Source organism: Nesoenas mayeri (genome assembly GCF_963082525.1).
Source record: "Nesoenas mayeri genome assembly, chromosome: 10".
NCBI lineage: Eukaryota > Metazoa > Chordata > Aves > Columbiformes > Columbidae > Nesoenas > Nesoenas mayeri.
The window spans coordinates 5,380,233-5,401,504 of NC_137560.1; the positions used below are offsets into that span (position 1 = coordinate 5,380,233).

Sequence of the window (21,272 nt, forward strand, 5' to 3'; positions counted from 1 at the left end):
GGTTATCTTTCCCATGATAACCGCTGCAGAGCTCTGGAGGCAGGGTGGGTCATGGTGACCTCTGCAGGCAGCACCGTGCGGATGACCAGACATTTGGAGAGCAAAATGCGGTACTTTCCCTGTGGCCTTCATCTCATCGGCTCATGGAAAATCATGGGACCATTTTGGTTGGAAGAGACCCTCAGGATCACCAAGTCCAACCATAACGCAGCTTTTGCAGAAACCCGTGTCCCTGATAAGCTCCTCTCAACGCCTTTTAAACCCTTCCAGGGATGGTGACTCCACCACTGCCCTGGGCAGCCTGTTCCAATGCCTGACAATCCTTTTTGGGAAGAATTTTTTCCTAATACCCAATCTAAACCTCCCCTGGTACAACTTGAGGCTATGTTGCCCCCAGATTAAAAGCTTCAGACAAATGCAGATAGAAAACAGACATGAAATATTACCTTCTTCTAAGCTTGAGGTATTTATATGCGAAAGAAAAGCACAAAAAACTATGTCAATTGTCAACAGTTTGGGGGGGGAGGTTGCTGCTACTAGGTTAAAACTGTTCTGCGTAGCAGCCTCATTATATTTCCTATTGGTTTGCTAAGAGCTAAGAGTCTTTGGTCCAAAAGTATCTCTTGCTTCTGAGACCTGAAACAATTAAACAAGTCTCTGAAATCCTACATAAAATACATCACTCTAGTTGTTCATATTTGCTGTCCCAGGCCTAGACAAGATGCAAAGGCCGGTGTGATAAACTGCACATACACAGGGGTAACTGCTGGCTGCTGATGCTCATCCTGTATAGCCTGGTAACACAGAAAAACAGGTAGCAACCAAAACAGAATGTGATTTTGTAGTGATGCTACCGACTAAATATATCAGAATATTTATTTTCATTGATGCATGTTATAGTCGTAAAACTGAGCCTGAGCTGTATGAAATGTCACTAAAATGCTGAAGAAAAGCATGGGAGGGGTTTAGGATGTTCTGAAGCTTTTTATTTAGGCTGAGTCATCAGCTCTGCCATGGTTTGCCTGCCCCTAACTGTAACATGGCATGCAGGCTGCTGAGGGGACTTTGCCCTGGCCCCGTGGTGCTCCGGGCTCCCTGGGTGAGCGGTTTCTGGCAGAGGAGCAGCTCTGGCTCCCACCGGGACTCTGGCCGCGCTGTAACCTGAAGCTTCACTAACAAGCTCCTTGAATCTTTCCACGCTGCATAACTGGGCTCTGGGTTAATAAGGGTGCAAACAAATTTCGAGCTGTGTCAAACTTGGGGTCACTCCAAGGCCAAAGGGATCGTTTCTCAGTCTTGACTTTTCTTTTTCTTTTTTTTTCTTTTAACTTGTGTTGTGTTTTGGTTGCCTTCATAAAGAAGGGAGATGATTTAGCGGCAATATAGAGCTGAACAACCTCTGTTTTGCTGTGGGTGAAAGGGAGCTTAGCAAACACAAAAATACTAACCTCTTATGAGGCAGCAGTGCAGTAAATGGAAAGGCTTATGTAATGTTTTGTAAAATTTTTAGGAAAAAAAAAAACCCGAAACACATATTTCAGATCTCATTCCTTTGCAGAGTTGAACAACTACAAGCAAGTATAACAAGTTTTAAATCTGGCTTGCATAAAATCACTAGGATCACATTGTTTTTAACAGACCACGTATGGAATATATTTGTATTTATGTACTATTTTTATTTATCACTGTAGCTTTTTGATCAATGACAGATATTTCAGGGGAAAATTGTATTTTCAAATTATGCTGTTTCTTCTAGAAAATATCTGTGTATTTAGTTGCTCTATGTTGTATATTAATTTGAAAATATTACGGTAACGTTCTTAGTGTACACTTGGCTGCCTGCGCTTCCTTTGGCGGTGATCACAACTGAAAGATGGTCCATACAGAATTCGATTTACCACTTTGGTAATGTAATCCAGGAGACTGGTATCTATCGCAATCTCAAAGTGATGTTTTTTGGATCAAAATCTGTTGCACACGAAGTTTTATATATACACTGTGGTTTAACTTGGGCTGTTTTCTTTCAACTTGTTGCCCTCTTGTAGTTTCGCCGGTGATAATTAAAGAATGGGCTGCTTACAAAGGAAAGTCTCCTCAAACCCCTGAGCTGGTGGAAGCACTCGCCTTCAGGGAATGGACATGTCCTAATCTGAAGAAGCTGTGGCTGGGAAAAGCAGTGGAGGACAAGAACCGGAGAATGAGGGCGTTCTTGGCCTGTATGAGATCAGACACACCAGCAATGCTCAATCCAACTAATGTGCCCACTCATCTTATGGTGCTCTGCTGCGTACTAAGGTCAGTGGAACCTTCAGGTTCAACAGTGCGAGAAAGGTTTTACCGCGTCATCTCTGACATCTTTGTATTAAGCCCTGAGGATAGAAAAGTGTTCATTGATCAACATCACTAGTGGAAGGGATTTGTGTAGTTTTTAGAATGTTGCTGCTGTGAGTCTGAAAAGCTTGCTGCATATTCAGTGTTTCTTTCTTCACTCTCTAGAGGACTAAAGAGAGGAGGAAAGAAAAAAAAGTCTTGTGTTGCAAAGAGGCCGCTGTAGCATTTGAATTAGTTTACCCTTACTGTGCTCCAGGCTTCAGCTTGCTAAAAAACAACATCTGGGGTCTCAAAGACTCTGTTGGTAAAGTTGTAAAGCAAAACGAGAGCTCTTGAGAGAGAAGAACAGCTGCATTGCAGCTTCTCAGGGTGCAAAATCCCCATGAATGATGCTCTGCCTGTGATGGGTTACATCCCCTGTGGTAGAACTGCTCATCTGGCCGAGGCGATAATCACCAACAGTGGAACTATTAGTTTTGTACTTCAGCTTTTCTAAGAGTAAGTCACAAGGTCCAAAATACTTCCCTGTTTAGTGTTGAGATTGAAAATTGGCTGAGGAATTGAGCGATGCTTACCTTTTTGGGAAGGGGTGAGTATTTCAGTACGAATAGCTTATAAATCTGTCAGAATGCAAGGTTAGCATGTTGCACATGAAAAAAATTGAGCTGTTTTTGTGAGTGATAAATGTACATTTGTCTTGTATCGTAGTTTGTCTTGCCTTTTGAGCGTTAAAACTCCTTTTTCTCCTTATAGAATAGTAAGTATGCAAAAAAATAGTCCAAATGGTATCATAAGGCAGAGCTCCTCCTTTATTTGGACAGCCTGTTTCCCTCCTGTGACACATGCCGTGTATAAATTGTTGTTCATTAAGGCACAATGAGCATAAAATTCACCTGCTAAATAACTTCGGAGCAGTGTGTTGTATGGAAACCATGATCACAAAGACCTTTTACTATTAGTCTTTTATATAAAGACTATTAATCTTTATATTATTTTCTTTTTCGAGGTACCAGAATGCACTTGCATTTTAAGCTGTGTTGCAGTGACCCGTCCTCCCCTTGGTCGCTGGCAGCAGGCTCTTCTGATGCAAATTGTGCAGTTCCCAGCCAGTAGCTCCTCCATGTGATCTCAAACTAATTTAAACTTCAAATCTATTTAGTATTTTGGCCTTTGCCACTGTTCAAGTCTAGACAACAAAGAAGTATTTTTTGTTGTCGCGTTCTGGTGACTTCTGATCAAGTAAAATACCACTTGGTTTACCAACTAAAGGAAGCTTCTGAATAATTGTGGTTGTCCTCTGTAGGTATATGGTACAGTGGCCGGGGGTTCGTATCCTTCGTCGCCAAGAACTTGATGCTTTCCTTGCCCAAGCGTTGTCTCCAAAGCTCTATGAACCTGACCAGCTTCAGGAACTCAAGGTAATTCTTAACTGTGACTTCCAGAGTTTAAGAGATTTATTCCCAGCTGATCCATATTGATCACTGTAGTGGGTGATGTGTATGTGCCTGTCTCACTAAAAGCCTTGCATAATTACCTATACTTCCCAAAATATTAATCTTAGTATTTTAAAGTGTTGCAAAGATGGATAATCAGTTCTATTTCACTGGTTAAACAGATAACTAAAATCTTCAACATATTCTATACTGCACAACCTTTTCTCACAGTTCTTAAGTAATTGTCTGTTCAAAGTTGAAAGCCAGTGTGCTTCCATTGAAAACATAACTAAAAAAGGAAAGCACCTTGTGTGGCTGCTTTTAAATACTAACCTGGCTATTTTTTCAGCTAAGTGTAGAAACTGAGAGAGACTTGCATAATCTTGAATGGAAATATGCAGGAGGAAAAAAAGGAAAATGGTTCATTAATACAGAATTGTAGAAATAATTATTTTGAAGATTTCAAAGTTAAGATCTCAATTTCTAATTTTTCTGTAATAATACATTAGTACTATATGAAGTAAATATTGCTGGCTAACTGATAGAGTTGTTTAGTGTGGTACCATTAGGGTAAATAGAAAATGCCTGTCGATCTGTGCAAGTGTCTTACTCTGGGGAATTTCCCTGTTGAACCTTCAGATGCTCACAGGGAAGTTTCCTCTTCTAGCATTTAAACTAAAATATACAAGATTTTAGTTTTGCTGTTACCTTGTTTACTCTTCAAAATGTTTTCAGAACCTACTATGAAGTTCTCCGAATAAAATGGTAGAATTTTTATTTATTTATTTTTTAAAGCAAGCGTTTTTCTGAGTGGAAATAATTTTAGCTACGTTTTTCCTACATAATGTATCTGAAGCCCGATAGTGTGTTTGGTAGCTGGAAGCTATGGGAGATGTGGGGGTGTGTAGGGAACGTGCAGCTGGAGCATCCGTGCGGTGAAGGAGCTGAGGCGCTGATGGTGACAGCACCTCGTGGTGATGCCGTCGTGGCAGATGCACTTTTGAGCTCCGGCAAGCCTGATGCCCAACTCCGCTTCCAGCAGTGCCCGGACATGTCCCGTTCTTGCTGAAACCAGCCCCAGCAGCAGGACCTGCCTCCCTGGGTCTGCTCGCGCACTCAGGTACGCGCTGCAGACGGACAGACACACAGCAGTCCCAGCACCACTCTTCTCTGAAGAAACGGTCATTTAGCTCGCACAGGTTTCAGCTGTTAGGCTTTTCTAAAGGATATTTTTTGCCACTCATACCAAGTCTACGAGAGCGTTTTCAAAGCCAGCAAGCGACTATTTCTCTTCTGTGGGTGATGAGCAGAATCTGGGTTGCATTCCTGCACGTAGCACCCTGGCAAGGACTTCTCGGTCTATACATCTATAATCTATAAACCAAATCAGTCTGCTGGTGGGAGCCCAGCACTTAGCCATACCAGTACTAATAAACGTAAGGGGAAGACAACAACTGAATCCACTTCGGAATCTGTTTGAACTTGTCACACGGCAAGTAGAAAATTCATGTGTTAGCAATCGGTGATGGCAGAGTTAACAAAAAACCAGAATCCTCTTCCCATATACCAAAGAATAAATGCCAACAGCAAAAATAATAAATAGAGTCCCACAGGAAGACATTTATTTGGCCTTTCTCTCATTGCTGAGAAAGATGTGAAGAAACCCAGGACACGGAGAGCTGTGAAGAACAACTGATGAGGTGCCGGGCTGTGTGTGCGCTCTGGCACTCAGGGCTGGGTTACTGCCAGCAAGGATCAGAAGCGTACGAGACTGCGGAGAACAGCGTTTTTGAGTACTCCCCATTGTGGCTAATGCCTTACAAGCAGCCTAAATGTAGGTGTTGTCCATCAGGAGAACCACTCAGGTGTTTGCTGGAACTCCTTCTCAAGGTGCTCTCTGGACCTTCCTGCTGGAAGCCCCGTGTGCTTATGGGGCCTTTTGGAACCCCGGGGATTCTGCTCCAGAGGAGATGAGAGTTTTCTGCGTTGTTTGAGGAGCGGTACTTTGTCCTCAGGGAAGCGCGTGGCCCAGCCCTGCCCAAGGGGTGAACTAGAATCAGTTATCCGGTGTGTTTGGAACTGTACAGAGCTCCTCTGAGGTGACAAATGGATTCAGCAGCATGTGGCAGAGAGACTCCTAAAGCCTTGTGAAACCCCCGTTTGCTCGGTTGAAGCATCTTGCTCAGGCTCTGCTGGAGCGCAGTGGTTGTACCTGTGGGTATCAGTGGAAATTCAAATTGCAGTTCTGTAGGATGTGTCATCAGCCACTTAGTCTTCGATGTTCATTTTCAAAATACATTACAATAGACAAGTAATGTGTAAGGGTAGAGATTTTGGCAAAGGTATCTGTAAGAGTTATCAAAGTCTTGCCTCTGTCTTAAGATTTAATGCAAAGAGGAAGAAACCCCACTGTGAAAATTGCTGGTCTTAGAGATCTAAGAAAGGAATTCCTAGAGAAAATATTCTTTCTATTCCAACCCAAAATGAAAGGCTGAGACAAGGCGAGTGACAAACAGCATACAATATTTTTGTTCAATAGAAATTGTTCTCCAAGGTTGATTTATTTAAAATCATATACAAAGAGTAATATGGATTGATTCTATAATATGTTGGTTAACTGAAAGATGCAATATTTCATGTGATGTCGTTAGTGTCTCCATATGAAGCAGCTGCTTCTCTTTTTGTTGAAATCAGACAGAAAGAGCAGCTGAGTTTAAACCCAGCTGTATATCTGCAAAACCATCTGCATAGTCTTTGGGATCTTAAAGGTTTTTTATGCATAAGGAAGGTAATGTAGTTTAATTTTAAAATTTAATACCAAGGTCTTGAAAATGTTCCCAAGAAAGGGCTGATATTTTCAGAAGTATTTTAGAGAACACTAGTAGTGATATTTTCTTATGCCAGAACTAAAAATACATTTGCTGCAAGCAAATTTTGCTTCCACCACCAGCTATTATTCAGTATATAATTCTACCTTGTGCATCTGTCCCGCATCCTAAGTAAAGCTGTTGTATGCATAAACATTGCTTCATTAATAAGAGATGCATTCTAACAGCAAAATTTTGAATCAAGCTAATAAAAAATCCATTATAAAGGAGTTGGAAGGGAAATGAGGTACGTGGGAAGAAAAATGAAATGCTCACATTGAGCTCATTCCCGAAACTTCCTACAAAATATCTCAGAAGCACACGATTATTCGAAATACATTTTTAAATTATATTTTCTACCACTAATTTCCTTTAAGTGTCTTTAAAGCTTTTCTTTGCTATAACATGCTTTAGCATTGTTTGAAAAGCTCTGTACTGCACATTTATCACTGATCTCAGTGCAGCTGAAGGATATATCTTATGTGTTTTAGACACCACATGCCATGAATGAAAGATGAGTGTTTCATTTAGAACTTCTTACTGACTTCTTGATAATGAATTGAGTTAAAACATTAAAATATCAGAAATAATTTCCTGTGTTTTGTTGTTGAGAAAATAGAGGGTTTGTTTTATCTCTCAGCTCTGGAGCAGCTGGATGGGAACAGGAGCCTTCCCAAGCGTCGCGGTTTTGCTCATCCAGGTGATAGATTCTGATGCGTTCTGCTGGTCACACCAGCATGTGGAAAGTCTGGCCAACCTTTTGAAATCGCTGTTTGCAAGAGTTTTGAAAAGAATGTAACTATTGGAATAACTTTGAATTACATCTCATTATTATCTTATTAAATTTACCTTTTTGTTTGTTTGTTTTGAACAGATTGAGAATCTCGATCCCCGGGGAATTCAGCTGTCTGCTTTATTTATGAGTGGCGTCGATATGGCGCTGTTTGCGAACGACGCTTGTGGCCAGCCGATTCCGTGGGAGCACTGCTGTCCGTGGATGTATTTTGATGGAAAATTATTCCAGACCAAGCTCATCAAAGCAAGCCGGGAGAAAGTTCCGCTCATTGACCTCTGTGATGGTCAGGTGGGTGGCGTCAGACGGACCGTCGCGTCTGCCGGCTTTGCAGAAGCGTTCGGTGCGGTTGGTGTGTCAGTTGTTCACCTCCCGCGTCATCTCGCTGCTTTTAAAAGGAATATCTGATGTGAAAGGCTGATAGGTATTTCTCAGCTCTGTTCGGCTCCTATCTCTTGTTGATTATCCAAGATGGTGTTTTGGTAGATTTGGAAAAAGTAAGTAGTGTAAATTTTAATTTAGGTATTTTTCTCTCTTGAAATGGGAACTTGAATGCAGTTGTGATGTCGTGAAGGACTCCGAGTTGGAAACTATCTCTGCTTATTTGTTCAAGAACTGTCTTTTTGAGTCAAGCTAGCAAGGCTGTTGCAAAGGGCAAACCTGCAGTGGTTTTACAGGGAACAAAAAGCAGTGGTTTCTAACTTATTTTACAGCCTGTGAATGCATTCTTATGGTCCTTAAGCTCAAAATATTGTCACATTTATTACGACCATCTTAAAATACAAATTAATTAGTTCTTTGCTTTCTCCAAATCATGCAAAGTTATCATCTAACTATAAAAACAGGAAACTGATAAAAATCAATAGTTTACTTAAATGACCAAAACTTCTTAATTAACTTCTTGGGAGGTGTGAAACCTTAACAACACAACTTACTACTTTTTAGTTCTGACTCAGGGGAAGCTGGTCATAGATTAAATAGTGGTGATGGCTGTGGTCCCGCTCAGGCTTGTCAGCCTCCAGTGTCGCGTTAGCTTGGTTGCATAGATGTTGTTTTGCGCTCCAGGTTTATGATGATTATTTTGTTTAAAGTAAAGGGCAGCATTAAATGTTCTTAAAGACGGAGGTTTCTCAGTTCCTTTCTGGAAAATCCTTTTTAATTTTTAAACTGTTTCTGTGTTACCCACTCCTTAACTGTCTTAGTATTTAGACTCTTATCTCTCTACTGATACATAAAGATTTTTCTTGTGAACAATTGGAATGTTATTGAACTATTAGCAGGTATGCGAGCCAGATTACTGTGATTTTTCCAGTTAGTTTTATGGATTTTGTTTTTCATGTAAATGGAGCTTTTATACAATCCAAATGAGAATTTTAACATATTTTTGTGACCTTCTCTTTATTCACAGGCTGAGCAGGCAGCCAAGGTTGAAAAGATGCGTCAGAGCATCCTAGAAGGATTAAATTTCTCCAGGCAGAACCATCCTCTCCCTTTCCCACCGCCACCTGCCATGCCTTTCTATCCAGCTTCTATGTATCCTCGACACTTTGGGCCAGTCCCACCACCTCAGGGCAGGGGGAGAGGCTTTGCTGGTAAGTGACGGCACAGCGCCGCGAAACACGGCGCCATGAAGCGTTACTTCATCCTTCACATTCCCCAAACTATGAACTGGTTTGCCTGTTCAACTTTGTAGGAAAAATATGTAAAAACAAGTGGTTGGCATGTGCCAATCACTGTATTTTGTTGTTACTTTTATTAGCCGCAGCCTAGCAGTATAGAATGTGTTGGATCGCTGCGTATTTCCTTCAGGATTTTTAGTAACTGTGCCAGATCAAAATATTTTTACCGCTGTTGTATGAAAAAGAAAAAAGAGGAATGGATCAACTCTGGATGATATGAAAAGGCTCTTATTTGCACTGTGCATTGCTTTAAAACGTGTATATTTATAAATATTAAGGGTGCCTAAATTAATGGACACAGTTTAACTCTCAGGGTTGAAGGCAACCTTTCTTCCTCCCCACCTCTCTGTATTTTGCTACAGTCATTTAACCATTGGCACCCTGGAGTGTAAATACAGCTGCAACCATTCCAGGCTGTTTCTAGAATGATTCCCTTTCTGAAAGCCTCTCTGGTTCCGAGGCCTGTGGGCGTCCTGATACCGGACATGGGGAGTCAGACGTCCTTGGGGTGCCACAACTGTAGCCATCGGAGCTCACCACCAAAACTTGTCGCAAGCCTTGCGGTGCCGGTGCTGCCGTGGAAGCCGGGGTGCCGGTTGGCAGCCCAGCCCGGCTCTTTGGCCAGCCCTGCCGCCTCCCGGGGCGCTGGGGGAGGATGGCGGGAGGCGGCAGCACCTCTGCTCGGGGCCGGCCCAATGCCTGCCCCCCTCACAGCTTTTCCCCTGTCTTTCTTTACCCTGGGTCTAACAGGAGTCTATGGCTTCGGAGGCCCTTATGGGGAAACAGTAGCCACAGGCGCTTACCGGGCCTTCCGGGTGGCGGCAGCGGCAGGACACTCCGGAGCCTTCTCTGGCAATGACAGCAACAGGACTAGCAAGTTTCAGGGCGGTAATTATACCCAAAACCCTTTTCTTAGAGCTTCTGGCAACGGCTTCCTTCACTTTACAGTTTGGTCTGAGGCTTTCCTACTGCCTGCCATCTCCTCCTCCCTGTCTGAGCTGTCCTTTCCAGCCCGCGCGGCCGCTGTCCCCTCCGCTCCCAGGTCCCACCGTGGCTCCCGCCACCAGCTCTCACGCCTAGAAACCCTCCTGCAAACACAGGACAGCCCCAAAACCCAGCGAGAGCCTCTCTCTCCCGTGCTTCCAAACGCCAGCTTAATCAGCTGAACTTGGCTGGAATGTATTAACAGTTATTTTGTGAAATTTGGGGGCAGTTGGCAAAAACAAGCCCCCGTAGAACGGGCTGGCTTTGGGGTTTCTGCTGACCCGTTCTTTGCTGGCATCATTGTCAGCGTGGACACAGGCGTGAGATTGACTTACCCACCCATGTGCCCATTGCTCATCTCCTCTACAAGGCAGGACAATGGAAACCTGTTAATTCCAATTCCCCGTTCAGGGTGAAATTTTTCCATATATTTAGCTGTTCTTTCTGGCCTCTGAGCTTTAATCCTAAGAGCAAACGTACCTCTAATGCTTCCTTGTGTGAATAACTTTGCCCCTGTCAACAATGTGCGTTTGAAGCTGAAAATCTTGTACAGGGACGTATGAACCTTTTTGAATGTAATCAGTAATTTAGTTTTTAGCATATTAATGTTTGAAGACTAATCGTGGCTGCATAAATGCTGTGTTTTGTAACCCTTTTAGTGCTGATGGTCTTACCAGTAACATCTGGCTCAGTTGTGCTTACCCTAGGTTTCTTGAAATAGATGTTACGCCCCAGTGTTGTTTTTTAAAGGCAGAGGTGCAAAGATAGGAACAACTTGAACAGGAGACACATCCATCTTTTAGACAGTTCCCATTTTAGCTGCTTTCTTGGTAGGGGAAGGCTAAAACTACATTTTAGATCAGTTTAAATGCTATATTTTTATAACAAGTTAGTACAGATAATTCTATCTAGCAAGTTGTTTATAGCAATCATAATCTGTGTGTCTTATGCTGATATTTGGTGTTCATTCAAAGGTGCCTTTGAACCTGCAAAAATAACTTCTTCATTAGGAATGCAGGAAAAAAATAAACCTTAGATAGTTTATAAAATTTCGCTTCAGTTTTTTAACGCTTATCTAAAGTACAATTTCAGTACTGGAACTGAAGTACTCATGTAAGATCATGTCTCTTTTTGGAATTCCTATCTATTGTTTTAAAAGGGGGGAAAGAAAGACTCTTGGAGTTAGAAAACTTCCGAAAGACTGCAAAATGAGAAATCATCTCCCAGTCTCAAAAGAGGACACTGTATATCTGATAAACTCTGGGCAAACCAGTTTTCCATTCTTTCGTAACTTTAATGTGACGATTGTGAAGATCAAGGTTTGGTTTTGCTTTTCTGTGCAGGAGTCCAACCTATTCCTTCTCAGGGAGGGAAACTTGAAATTGCCGGCACTGTAGTCGGCCACTGGGCTGGAAGCAGACGCGGGCGAGGGGGCAGAGGACCCTTTCCTCTGCAGGTCGTGTCTGTGGGAGGACCCGCCAGAGGGTAAGTGCCGCTTCTGGAACGTGCTTTTCATGTGCAATTGAATGATTGGGGGAAAATGTAAAACGGGGAGAAGTTTAGAGGCATTAGGAGTTACATACAACACATTTTAGGACACATTAGGTAAATTACACCCACTTGAGTATGCAAGAAAAGCATTTATGTTCTATTTAAGATGGTTTTAATCCTTTATTCAGGTGAGTATAAACATTTTAATATGCAAATAAGATTCATACTCTAAATCTAATAGATACACACACACAGAGGATGGTTTTGCATGAGGAAATGACTTGGGGGTTTTCTCTTACATGAAATCAAACAATATGTTATAGCTGATCAAAACTATCACAACAGTCAATTTCCTGTCTCCTGGTAGAACATTTATTAAGAAATACAGTAAAACTTTTAATAACTTTATAATGTAATTCTTCTGTAAAGCAGAAAACATCTGAAGGACATTTCTAGTTTTAATAGTCCTTTGCTACAGTCATGATGGGAGACGTGTTTAAACCATTAGTAATTTCTTCAGTTGTTCTACTTCATTTCACTACAGCTGAAATCACAGGTTCACAACTTTTCTGAAAAATAAATCCTTTGTTGCAAAAATATCTAGTCTTTTACTTCTCAGATTATATGTTTTCCATAGTCTTAATGGTTCTGTGCCTTACAGATCTGTCTGTCATCTTTAATTAAGATGGTATCTGTTACAGGAAAGCAATCCCAAAGTTAAAGGAATGGAGTAAAGTAGGTGTATTTATGCCATCTTGAGCCAGGAAGCAGTCTGAAAGAATAAGTCTGAACTGCACAAATTCTTCTCTATTCGTTAATTAAATCAAACGTGTGCTATAAAGCATAGTGCTAAAGTCAGCAAGAGCTGGTGGAACGGCTGTGAGGAGATAGTGGGATCTGAAGCCCTGAATGGGAGCAGGGAAGAAGGGATTGCTGCTGGTGTGGGGACGGGGAGATGGGGGAATGGCAGAAACAAAGATTTAAAAGCTCAGCAGTGGGAAACAGCAGAGGTGACGCTTCAGGGGAGCATATTTAGGTGAGAATACTGTATTCTCTAGAATGAGATTTGATTGCTAAATCATAAAATCACAGCATAGTCTGGGTTGGCAGGGACCTTCCCAGCTCCCCCAGTGCCCCCCCTGCCATGAGCAGGGACACCTTCACCAGCTCAGGTTGCTCAGAGCCCCGTCCAGCCTGGCCTGGGATGTCTCCAGGGATGGTTCATCCACCACCTCTCTGGGCACCCTGGGCCAGGCTCTCAACACCTTCCTCATGTCCGGCCTGAATCTCCCTCCTTTAGTTTAAAACCATCATCACTTGTCCCATCACAACAAGCCTTGCTGAAAAATCTGTCCCCATCTTTCTTACAGCCGCTTTTAAGCACAGAAAGGCCACAATAAGGTCTCCCCAGAGCTTCTCTTCTCCAGCTGAACCCCCCAGCTCTCTCAGCCTGTCCTCCCAGCAGAGCTGCTCCAGCCTCGGATCATTCCTGTGGCTCCTCTGGCCCCTCTCCAGCAGGTCCATGTGTGTCCTGTGCTGAGGACAGAGCTGGACCAGCACTACGGGGGGTTAGATGGGCAGTTTTAGATCAGTGCAGGTTTAGATCTTCAGACAACTGAGCCATCTGTGCGGGCTGGTGGGGTCTGTGGGACCAGAGCAGCAGCTGGAGAGCTGTGGAATAGGCTGAGGTGTGTGACGAGACACAAGGCTCCTCTGGCTGTTGTAATCTTACTCCTCAGTTTCAGTGGCCAAAATAACATTTTTCACCATTCAAATGAAGTTAGCTTGTGATTAGAAGTTCTTTTGTTTGTGGATCCTCATGAAAACCAGAATATGGGTTAAACAGAGCTTGTTACTCTAAGTCAGTGAGATGTGCTGACTGCAGCGCTGTTTGTGAAAACCTCCGGGTCATTTGTAGCATCGTGCTCAGACCGAGGCACCCTGAGCCGTGATCCAGAGACACCCTCCAGCTCGGGCCTGGCTGATGGTGATGTGTCCCATTGATATGTCCTTCACAGAGCAGCATTTTCTGATGAAGCAAATAAATGAATTGATGTACAACATCAGTACCCAGGAGCTAACACTGACAAGTTCTAAATTGAGAGTCCTCTTCACCTGGAAAGTGGTCAAATCACCGAGTGTTACTGCTCCTGCAAGTACCTTTACAACAGAGAAATACTATTCTCCAGTAGTGGCTTTTGAGTTAGGAGGTAAAATATCTGACATTTTCTTTTTGTCAGAGCTGCTATGCTTGGGCAGTTGGGTTTGGATGCAAGTTGTCACCTCAAAAAGACAGGAACACTGTTAGTGCCAGACCTTCTTCTCTCCATCAAATAATAACTGATGTTAAACTCTTTTAGAGTTACTAGAATTAGTCAGAGGGAAAATCTACTGCAGGCAGTTTACCTGTTTGTTGTATCAGGTGATGCTAAAAAGCAAACCTAGTAGGAGAACGTGCCAGTGTCAGTGTTCTGTCCAAAGGCAGATATTGGAAAGGCTGGAGTCCTTGTTGGCAGATGCTGTTTCATACTAGAGAACACTACAGGGAAACCGCACAGTACATCGTCTGCAATGTATCAGCTGGTCCTGCACGCTTCTCTTTCATTTCTTCTGTTTCAGTTGGAGGAATCATGTCAGGCTTCTTTACACCGTTGTCTCATGTCTCTGTGCAGTGCTGAGCTTGAATGTTCTTATTGTGTAAAGTTATACCGGCTGCTTTTTATTGGCTTTGATCCGTCAACATGTTTAGTGTCATTTTCTGAGTAGGAAAAATTTTACTCAGATCCCTGAAGGGTACACGTTCACCTCGTAAAAAAATAAGCAAATGGGATAGGTAAGCTCTGCTAAAATCTTTAGAAAGAACACAGTGAGAGTTATTAAAGTATAAACCACAGCTTTTTATTCTTTGCCGTTGTTTTTAAATCCCACTATTTAATTTCTTACTGCCTAGTGTGGGAATTCGCAGTGTGCGTGAGAAGAGCTGCCGGTTCAGTGTGGCTCCGTTCTTGCAGCACAGCAGCAGAGGGACAAGGAGCTACAGAAATCTCCAGCAGGTTTTGTAGAGCTCGCAGGGACCTTGCTGGTGTGTGGGAATTGTCAGGTGTGGGGGGTTCCATGGGGATCCATCTTAGGGCCAGTGCTCTTCAGTGTCTTTATAAATTAGTTAAGCTCAAGACTTGAGGGATTGCTTAGTAAGTTTGCTGATGACACAAAATTTGGGAGAAGCTGTCGACACTCTGGAGGGCAGAGAGGCCCTGCAGAGGGATCTGGACAAATGGGGGAACTGGACACTCACCAACCACATGGAGTTCAACAAGAACAAGTGCTGGATTTTGCACCTGGGACAAGGCAGCCCTGGCTGTACACAGACTGGGGACGAGATGCTGGAGAGCAGCTCTGTGGAGAGAGATCTGGAGGTGCTGGTCGACGGCAAGTTGAACATGAGCCACCAGTGTCCCTGGAGCCAAGAGGGCCCTGTGTCCCGGTGCACCCAGCACAGCACGGCCAGCCGGGCAGGAGGGGATTGTCCCGCTCTGCTCTGCGCTGGGGCGGCCTCACCTGCAGCATTCGCTGTGTGCAGGGCTGGGACACAGGAGAAAAGGAGATAAAGCTGCTGCAGAGTGTCCAGAGGAGGCCATGAAGTCGGTGCAGGTTTGGAGGGGAAGCCGTGTGAGCAGCGGCTGCAGTCCCTGGGTTTGCTCAGCTGGAGCAGAGCAGACTGAGGGCAGAGCTCATGGGCTGCAGGTTCCTCAGCAGGAGCAGGAGGGGCAGGGTGAGCTCTGCTCTGTGACAGTGACAGAGCCCAGGGAACGGCAGGAACGTGTGCCAGGGAGGGTCAGCTGGACATGAGGAAAAGGTTCTTCACCCAGAGGTGCTGGACACTGAACAGGCTCCCCAGGGAGGTGTCACGGCCACAGCCTGACAGTGTTCGAGAAGAGACTGGACAACGTCCTCAGACACACGGGGTGACCTGTGGGGTGTCCTGTGAAGGGACAGCAGCTGGACTTGATGATCCTTGGGGGTCACTTCCTGCTCAGGACATTCTGTGATTCTATGAAAATGGGGTCTAGTTGAATTGCAGCTGCTGTTTGTTGCTGGTCTGGCAAACTGGGCTGGACGCCACCTGTGGAGCTCCGAACGGGGCTGAGCAGCGTCTGCCGCCTGTCCCAGCCTAGGGGGTCAGTCTGCCCCTGATCGGCTGGGGATTGGGAGAAAAAGTAAAGAAATGGTGGAGGCGAGAAGTAGTCCTCCACATCACGATAAGGAAGTTGAGTTTCTGCAATAGATGGCATTAAAATAGTTTTAGCCGAGTATAAGCTTATTTTGATCTGATGTTTATTGAATCAAATCAAAAAGCCACTGCCTGATGTGTCCTGGTTGGCAGCCCCCACTTGCAGGCACCTAAACTGATCAATTGCTACATGTCAGATACAGCTGAAGCCTCTTTTCCCCCCGCCCTGAGGTTCTTAGATGATTTTGTGTTCTCCCATCACAACTGAAGCAATTTTGTATATCGCCTTCCTTTCTTTTACCCGATTTTGTCTTGTCTAGAGTGTTTATACATGGGAAATGTTATCAAATGGGAGAAATAGCCTTATAAATGGTTCAAATTGTACATTTTTGTTAAGGTGAGCATGTTTTCAGCTCTGTTTCTAAAATGCTGTTAAGGATAATTTGACACATTAGAAGTGTTTCTGCAAAGCTCGAAAGTACTAATTTATTGTTCTCTATAAGTGACATGTAGAAACAGTCATTTTATTGCTCCAAAAAGAAAAGGTTTGATAGGTTACACATATTTGCAAGCAGTAGAATCCTGTAATTCTGATTTAGTTAGTCATATTGCTTCTTTAAAGAAATGTAAATGTTAGTCCAGAAAAACAGAATTTAAAGTATTTTTTTTTAAAAAAAGCTGATAGGTATTTTTCTTTCTTCCTTTTCCTCCAAACTTCCAGGCGTCCTAGAGGAGTTATTTCCACTCCAGTGATAAGAACTTTTGGAAGAGGCGGAAGGTACTACGGGAGAGGTTATAAAAGCCAGGGAGCAATTCAGGTAATAAAGCCATGTGCCTGACTCAAAACACTCTAGTTTACAGGCTAGTGCGGTACGGACTTCCCGACCAGCTAATGCTGACAAGCACAACTTGGAAAGATAAAAGTGTTTCTTAGAGTGATCTTGCCCACCTGTTGAAGCCGGTGATGGTGGACAGGCTAGTGTTGCATCTCAGTTATACAGACAGACGTGGAAAAATGCATTTTGATATGAAGGCTGTGCCTACGCAGCTCTAACCAGCCATGGGAATAGAAGAAAACTGAGGAAAATGGGAGAAACACAAAGCTGAAATGAATTAGCTATTTCTGTTCCCACCCCTATTCTTTCCCAGTTTCTTTTCTCAGACCACAGTCCAAACTCATGAGGAAAAATTCATAGCAGTAGAAGCATCTTTGCTGCTGCACAGCTCCAAATCTAACAAATGACTCCGAATTTCTAAGAAATAACAGACCAACCTTTGCCCCCATGAGCACAGGTTCGTTTTTGGTGACAACATACGATACATCTGTGGATCGTGGGTTTTGTCTTTTCCGTATATCCTTTAAATATAGCTGAAGCAAAAGTGCTGTTCTGTATTAAATGCCAATTGCTGCAGTTATGTTTTCCTCCCTTTTCCGTTGTTCTTGCTGCTGTGCAGTTTTAAATGTTGACGCAAGTCCCAATGGTAATAGATGAGTAGGTAGTAAATAGGTGGAAAACGTTCGCAGTAAATATATTGTACGGATCTGCAATTTGCCATGGAGACATTAGTATATAAGAGTAGCGGGTGATCGCAGGTGTCAGTCAGAGAAGGGACATTCTCCAGTGAATAACGAAGCAACTACTAACGTCAAATAAAACTTGCTGTGTTCTAGGTGTAAACATTCAAATACTTCTCTTCCTTGTTAAATTTCTGTGTACACAGATTATATATGTCTACAAATGTACCTATGTATTTAAAGCTTTACATCTTTTACTTTAAATAGAAGAAAAGCCACTATGTTGATTATATAGTACCTAATTTCCAAGTACCTTAACCTATGAAATAAAGGAAGCCCTGAGAAGGAGCTCCCAAATATTCTGAGCTTACTATGGGTTTACATATGTAAATGTAGATGTAAATGCAGATAGTCTTGAAAGACAGTCAGCGAGACTGGGCATTCATATTTTTATTAACAATATGTAATTTGGATGGTAGATACTTGTGACCACAAGGATCTTGGTCTAGAATTCTGCCAGGGATAGGGAGCGGGAAGAGAAATGGTGGCATTTTCTGTTGCCCGGTCCTGAGCTCGTTGGATTTTATGGGCTTCAGTCACAATAGCATGTGTTCCTTTTACGGGAAAATTTAAAAGAAAAAAGTGAACTAAAATGCATGTGGCAGGTAGAGCTTGGGAAACGGAATGCGTAACAAGTAGATGTTGATACCAGTTCAGAGTAACTGGTGCCGGTGCAGTTCCTCGTCTGACAGACTGACGGAGGTTCAGATGTGCGAATTTACACCACATGAGATGCTCCGGGCAGCGGCTTTACTGACGCTCACTGGGAGCTGATACAAACACAGGCTGGAGAATCTGACCCAAATCAGCAGTTGGTAGTTACCCAGTGTAAGACAAGCCTGTTTTTTCACCAGAAAAGAGCTTTCGCTCTTGATCTGGGAAGAAACAAAAGCGTCTGTTTACTCTAAAACTTAACATTACTAAAGCCTGTAAAGAAGTACACAGCCACACGTGGTACGTACTCACTGTCCTCAACGCTGGTCATGTACCCATGCGATGTAACTGCAGAATTTTTTGTGATGATCTGGATAACAAGATGTTAGACACTGATGTTAGAGAACAGCAGTTCTGACCTGCAAAGTCTTTCAGCAATTCAGAAAAGTACTAAACATGCTGTTTCTAGTGTGTCAAAGTTAAGGTAATTACACTCTGAAGCTGTTTGCTATTGTTTGAGGTGTGTAAGATGTCCGTATCTTCAGTAATTTCTTAGTACCTAACTTTGTGAACAGCGCGACAGATCAGAACGTTGCTTCTTGGCAACCCAACCTCCTTTCTTTGTTGTGTTGCTTAAGGCTTATTATGTTTCTGGATCGCTCAGATTCACTGTTGCAGATGCTTAAAAACTAAATAATGTTCTAATGCTGCATAAATCTGCTTTTATTGCTCTACTCAGCCTTGTAAGATTCTACTCTATGCTTTTCGTATGAAGTCACTTTCCTAATCTCAGAAGCATTTAGAGTATAGATAATATTGCATGGTACTTTTGCACTTCCTTAAAAATTGTTGGAAAAAAAAGGTTTTGTTTGTATTTGAATAACATGTAATCATATCATTAAATGATAACATCTATGAACCAAGAAGCAGAGTTAAGCTGTATATTGATTCTCAGTTTGGGGGTGTCCAGACGTTGATGGAGCTCTTCCCTTGTGCAATAACTGGAGCATCCAGGTTAGAAAGGGCATTTTACCCCCGAAGCCTCAGCAGACCTGGCTAGAAGGCGTCAGAAATCCTGCAAATTCTCTCACCTCTGCTCTTTATTTTGTTCTGCAGCCTCTTATTCCAGCAGTACATGCTATTCGGTATTCACTTGCCATACTTCTGCGCACTGCATGCTGCCTTACTAGTGTCTTTGTAACAGATTGTAAATATATAGCGGTGGCTCTTCAGTAATTCTCTTCTTTTTTTAAAAAATAGGGCAAACCTCCTTATGCTGCTTCAGCAGAAGAAGTAGCCAAAGAACTTAAGTCAAAATCAGAGGAATCTAAATCCTCAGTTGTGTCTTCAGATGGATCCCTGGCTGAAAATGGAGTTGTGAATGAGGAAAAACCAGCTTCCCAGATGAATGGGAATACAGGAGACATCAGGGCTTCCAATCAGTCTGAAAGTGCCTTGAGTAATGACTCTAAAATGTGCAATACAAATCCTCACTTAAATGCACTAAATGCAGACAGTGTTTGCCATAAAGATGATACTCTTGAGGCCACTGTCTTAAAAAAAGAAGAGTAAACTTATTTTTTATAGAGGGTGAAGGATGTTGGGAAGGGTCAGGATTAGGAATATCTGGAAAGAAAGAGAGCCTACAGTTACGTACATTTTTTCCTTTCCGTAAGAGAAAAATGAGGACTTTGGAAATTCGGATCCCTCTTTGATGTCAGAGATTTAAACAACACATTTTTAGTTTTAACCAGTTGTAGTCAAAATGCTACAATAAAACAAAAAAGAAACAGAATGAAGAGCATTTGACTCCCGCACTTAAAATGAAGTATACATAAAGTTTAAACTGGTTATGACAAAAGCTTGTAGTTTTGTTTTTTTGAAATATAAAGAAAACAAATTTTGGCAGTCTTTAAGTATATATAGCTTAAAATATAATTTTTAGTACTTGGCACCATATGTATGCCATTATATTTGATTTTGCATTACTGTGTCACAATAAAGCTTTCTTTAAGGCTTTGATTTCATGATTATGGGGGGAAAAAGGCACAACCACAGTTTTTTCTTTCTTGAATTTCATCACCGTTGATGTGGTTCTTTTGTGTTAAAATGTGCAAACTATCGAAACGACAAATTATAGAGTAATATTGCAGTTCTGCTGATTTTAAATATACATCATACATACTTTACAAGCAAGTTAAATGGAGATAAACTTGAAATAATAGAAGATGCAAATGACCTTTCAAAATAAACACAATGTGTTCTGAAACTTTTTGTGACTAATACCATGCATCCGTGATCAATGAACTATGTGGTTTTGAATCAGACGTAGACCATTAGTACTACTATTTGAGCTAAACTTCTGCATGGTTCATAATTTTTAAAGTGTGTAGTTAATATTATGCATGTTATTGTCCTCTTTCTTCCATTCTTACAAGTACTGTGCCCATTTGCAAAACAAAAAGCTAATAATCAGTAATAGTCCTATAAAAGATGTTAACTATGTTTAGTCATTGACTGATCTTGCTCTAACCTTAAAATTTTGTGATTATTGACCTCTGTTGCATTTATTCTAAAACTTAAAAAAAAATTATCTAGCCGTTTTGAATATCAACGTTACCCTGGTGTACTCATTGCTGTATGCATTATTGTTCTCTGTTGCTGTTTTATGCCTTCATATTAGCAAATATGAAATTCTGTGAAAAACAAAAAAAAAAGCTTTGATCTTCAAAAACAAAAAAAAAAAGTACCCCCCTTCTGTAGCAGGAAACAAATGGCTTGTTCTTGAGAACTTTCCCATCAAGAATTTAGTATAAGCAAATATACCTGTATCATTTTGATGTTTTTGTTAGTGTTTCCAAACTTAATGTACTTCAAAATCAGAATCATTTCTTTATATTCGTTTTCATATAATTCTCCTGATGCTCTTCATCACACATTAGTGATCAGAAATGAGGTGTAATTCCCCGTTCCCTGCCCGCAAGAGCTAAGTAGGTATCTTAATGTAAGTTGAAGGGAGTTCTGCCCCAACTCATGGATTGTGCAAGAATGAACTACTGTTGGGTTTGGTTGGTTGTAGATGGATTGTGGTGTGGTGTATTTGAAGGCTATTGAATGCAACTTACAGTGCTTAATAAAAATCTTTATTCTTTTAGTATAAAATACTGTATGCCTTTTTTGTCAACTATTTTTTTAATTAACATGTTGTAAATAAAAGTTTTCCTATGCCCAAA

The 21,272-nt window shown here is 42.1% G+C and overlaps 1 protein-coding gene across 4 annotated transcripts in view; it reads left to right on the forward strand.

The window, feature by feature from the left end:
* The window catches only part of FAM120A (family with sequence similarity 120 member A), a 54,479-nt gene extending 33,207 nt beyond the window's left edge, over positions 1–21,272 (forward strand). For 2 of the 4 annotated variants that reach the window (XM_080350336.1, XM_080350335.1), the window contains exons 11-18: positions 2,046–2,295; positions 3,635–3,749; positions 7,506–7,715; positions 8,833–9,016; positions 9,854–9,991; positions 11,431–11,572; positions 16,531–16,627; positions 19,300–21,272. In XM_080350336.1, coding sequence (XP_080206462.1) covers positions 2,046–2,295; positions 3,635–3,749; positions 7,506–7,715; positions 8,833–9,016; positions 9,854–9,991; positions 11,431–11,572; positions 16,531–16,627; positions 19,300–19,611 — 1,448 coding nt within the window. In that variant the 3' untranslated portion in view covers positions 19,612–21,272. Of the gene's footprint in view, positions 1–2,045; positions 2,296–3,634; positions 3,750–7,505; positions 7,716–8,832; positions 9,017–9,853; positions 9,992–11,430; positions 11,573–16,530; positions 16,628–16,958; positions 17,103–19,299 lie in introns of all 4 variants that reach the window. The other 2 variants (XR_013922553.1, XM_080350337.1) reach the window with 2 other exon arrangements.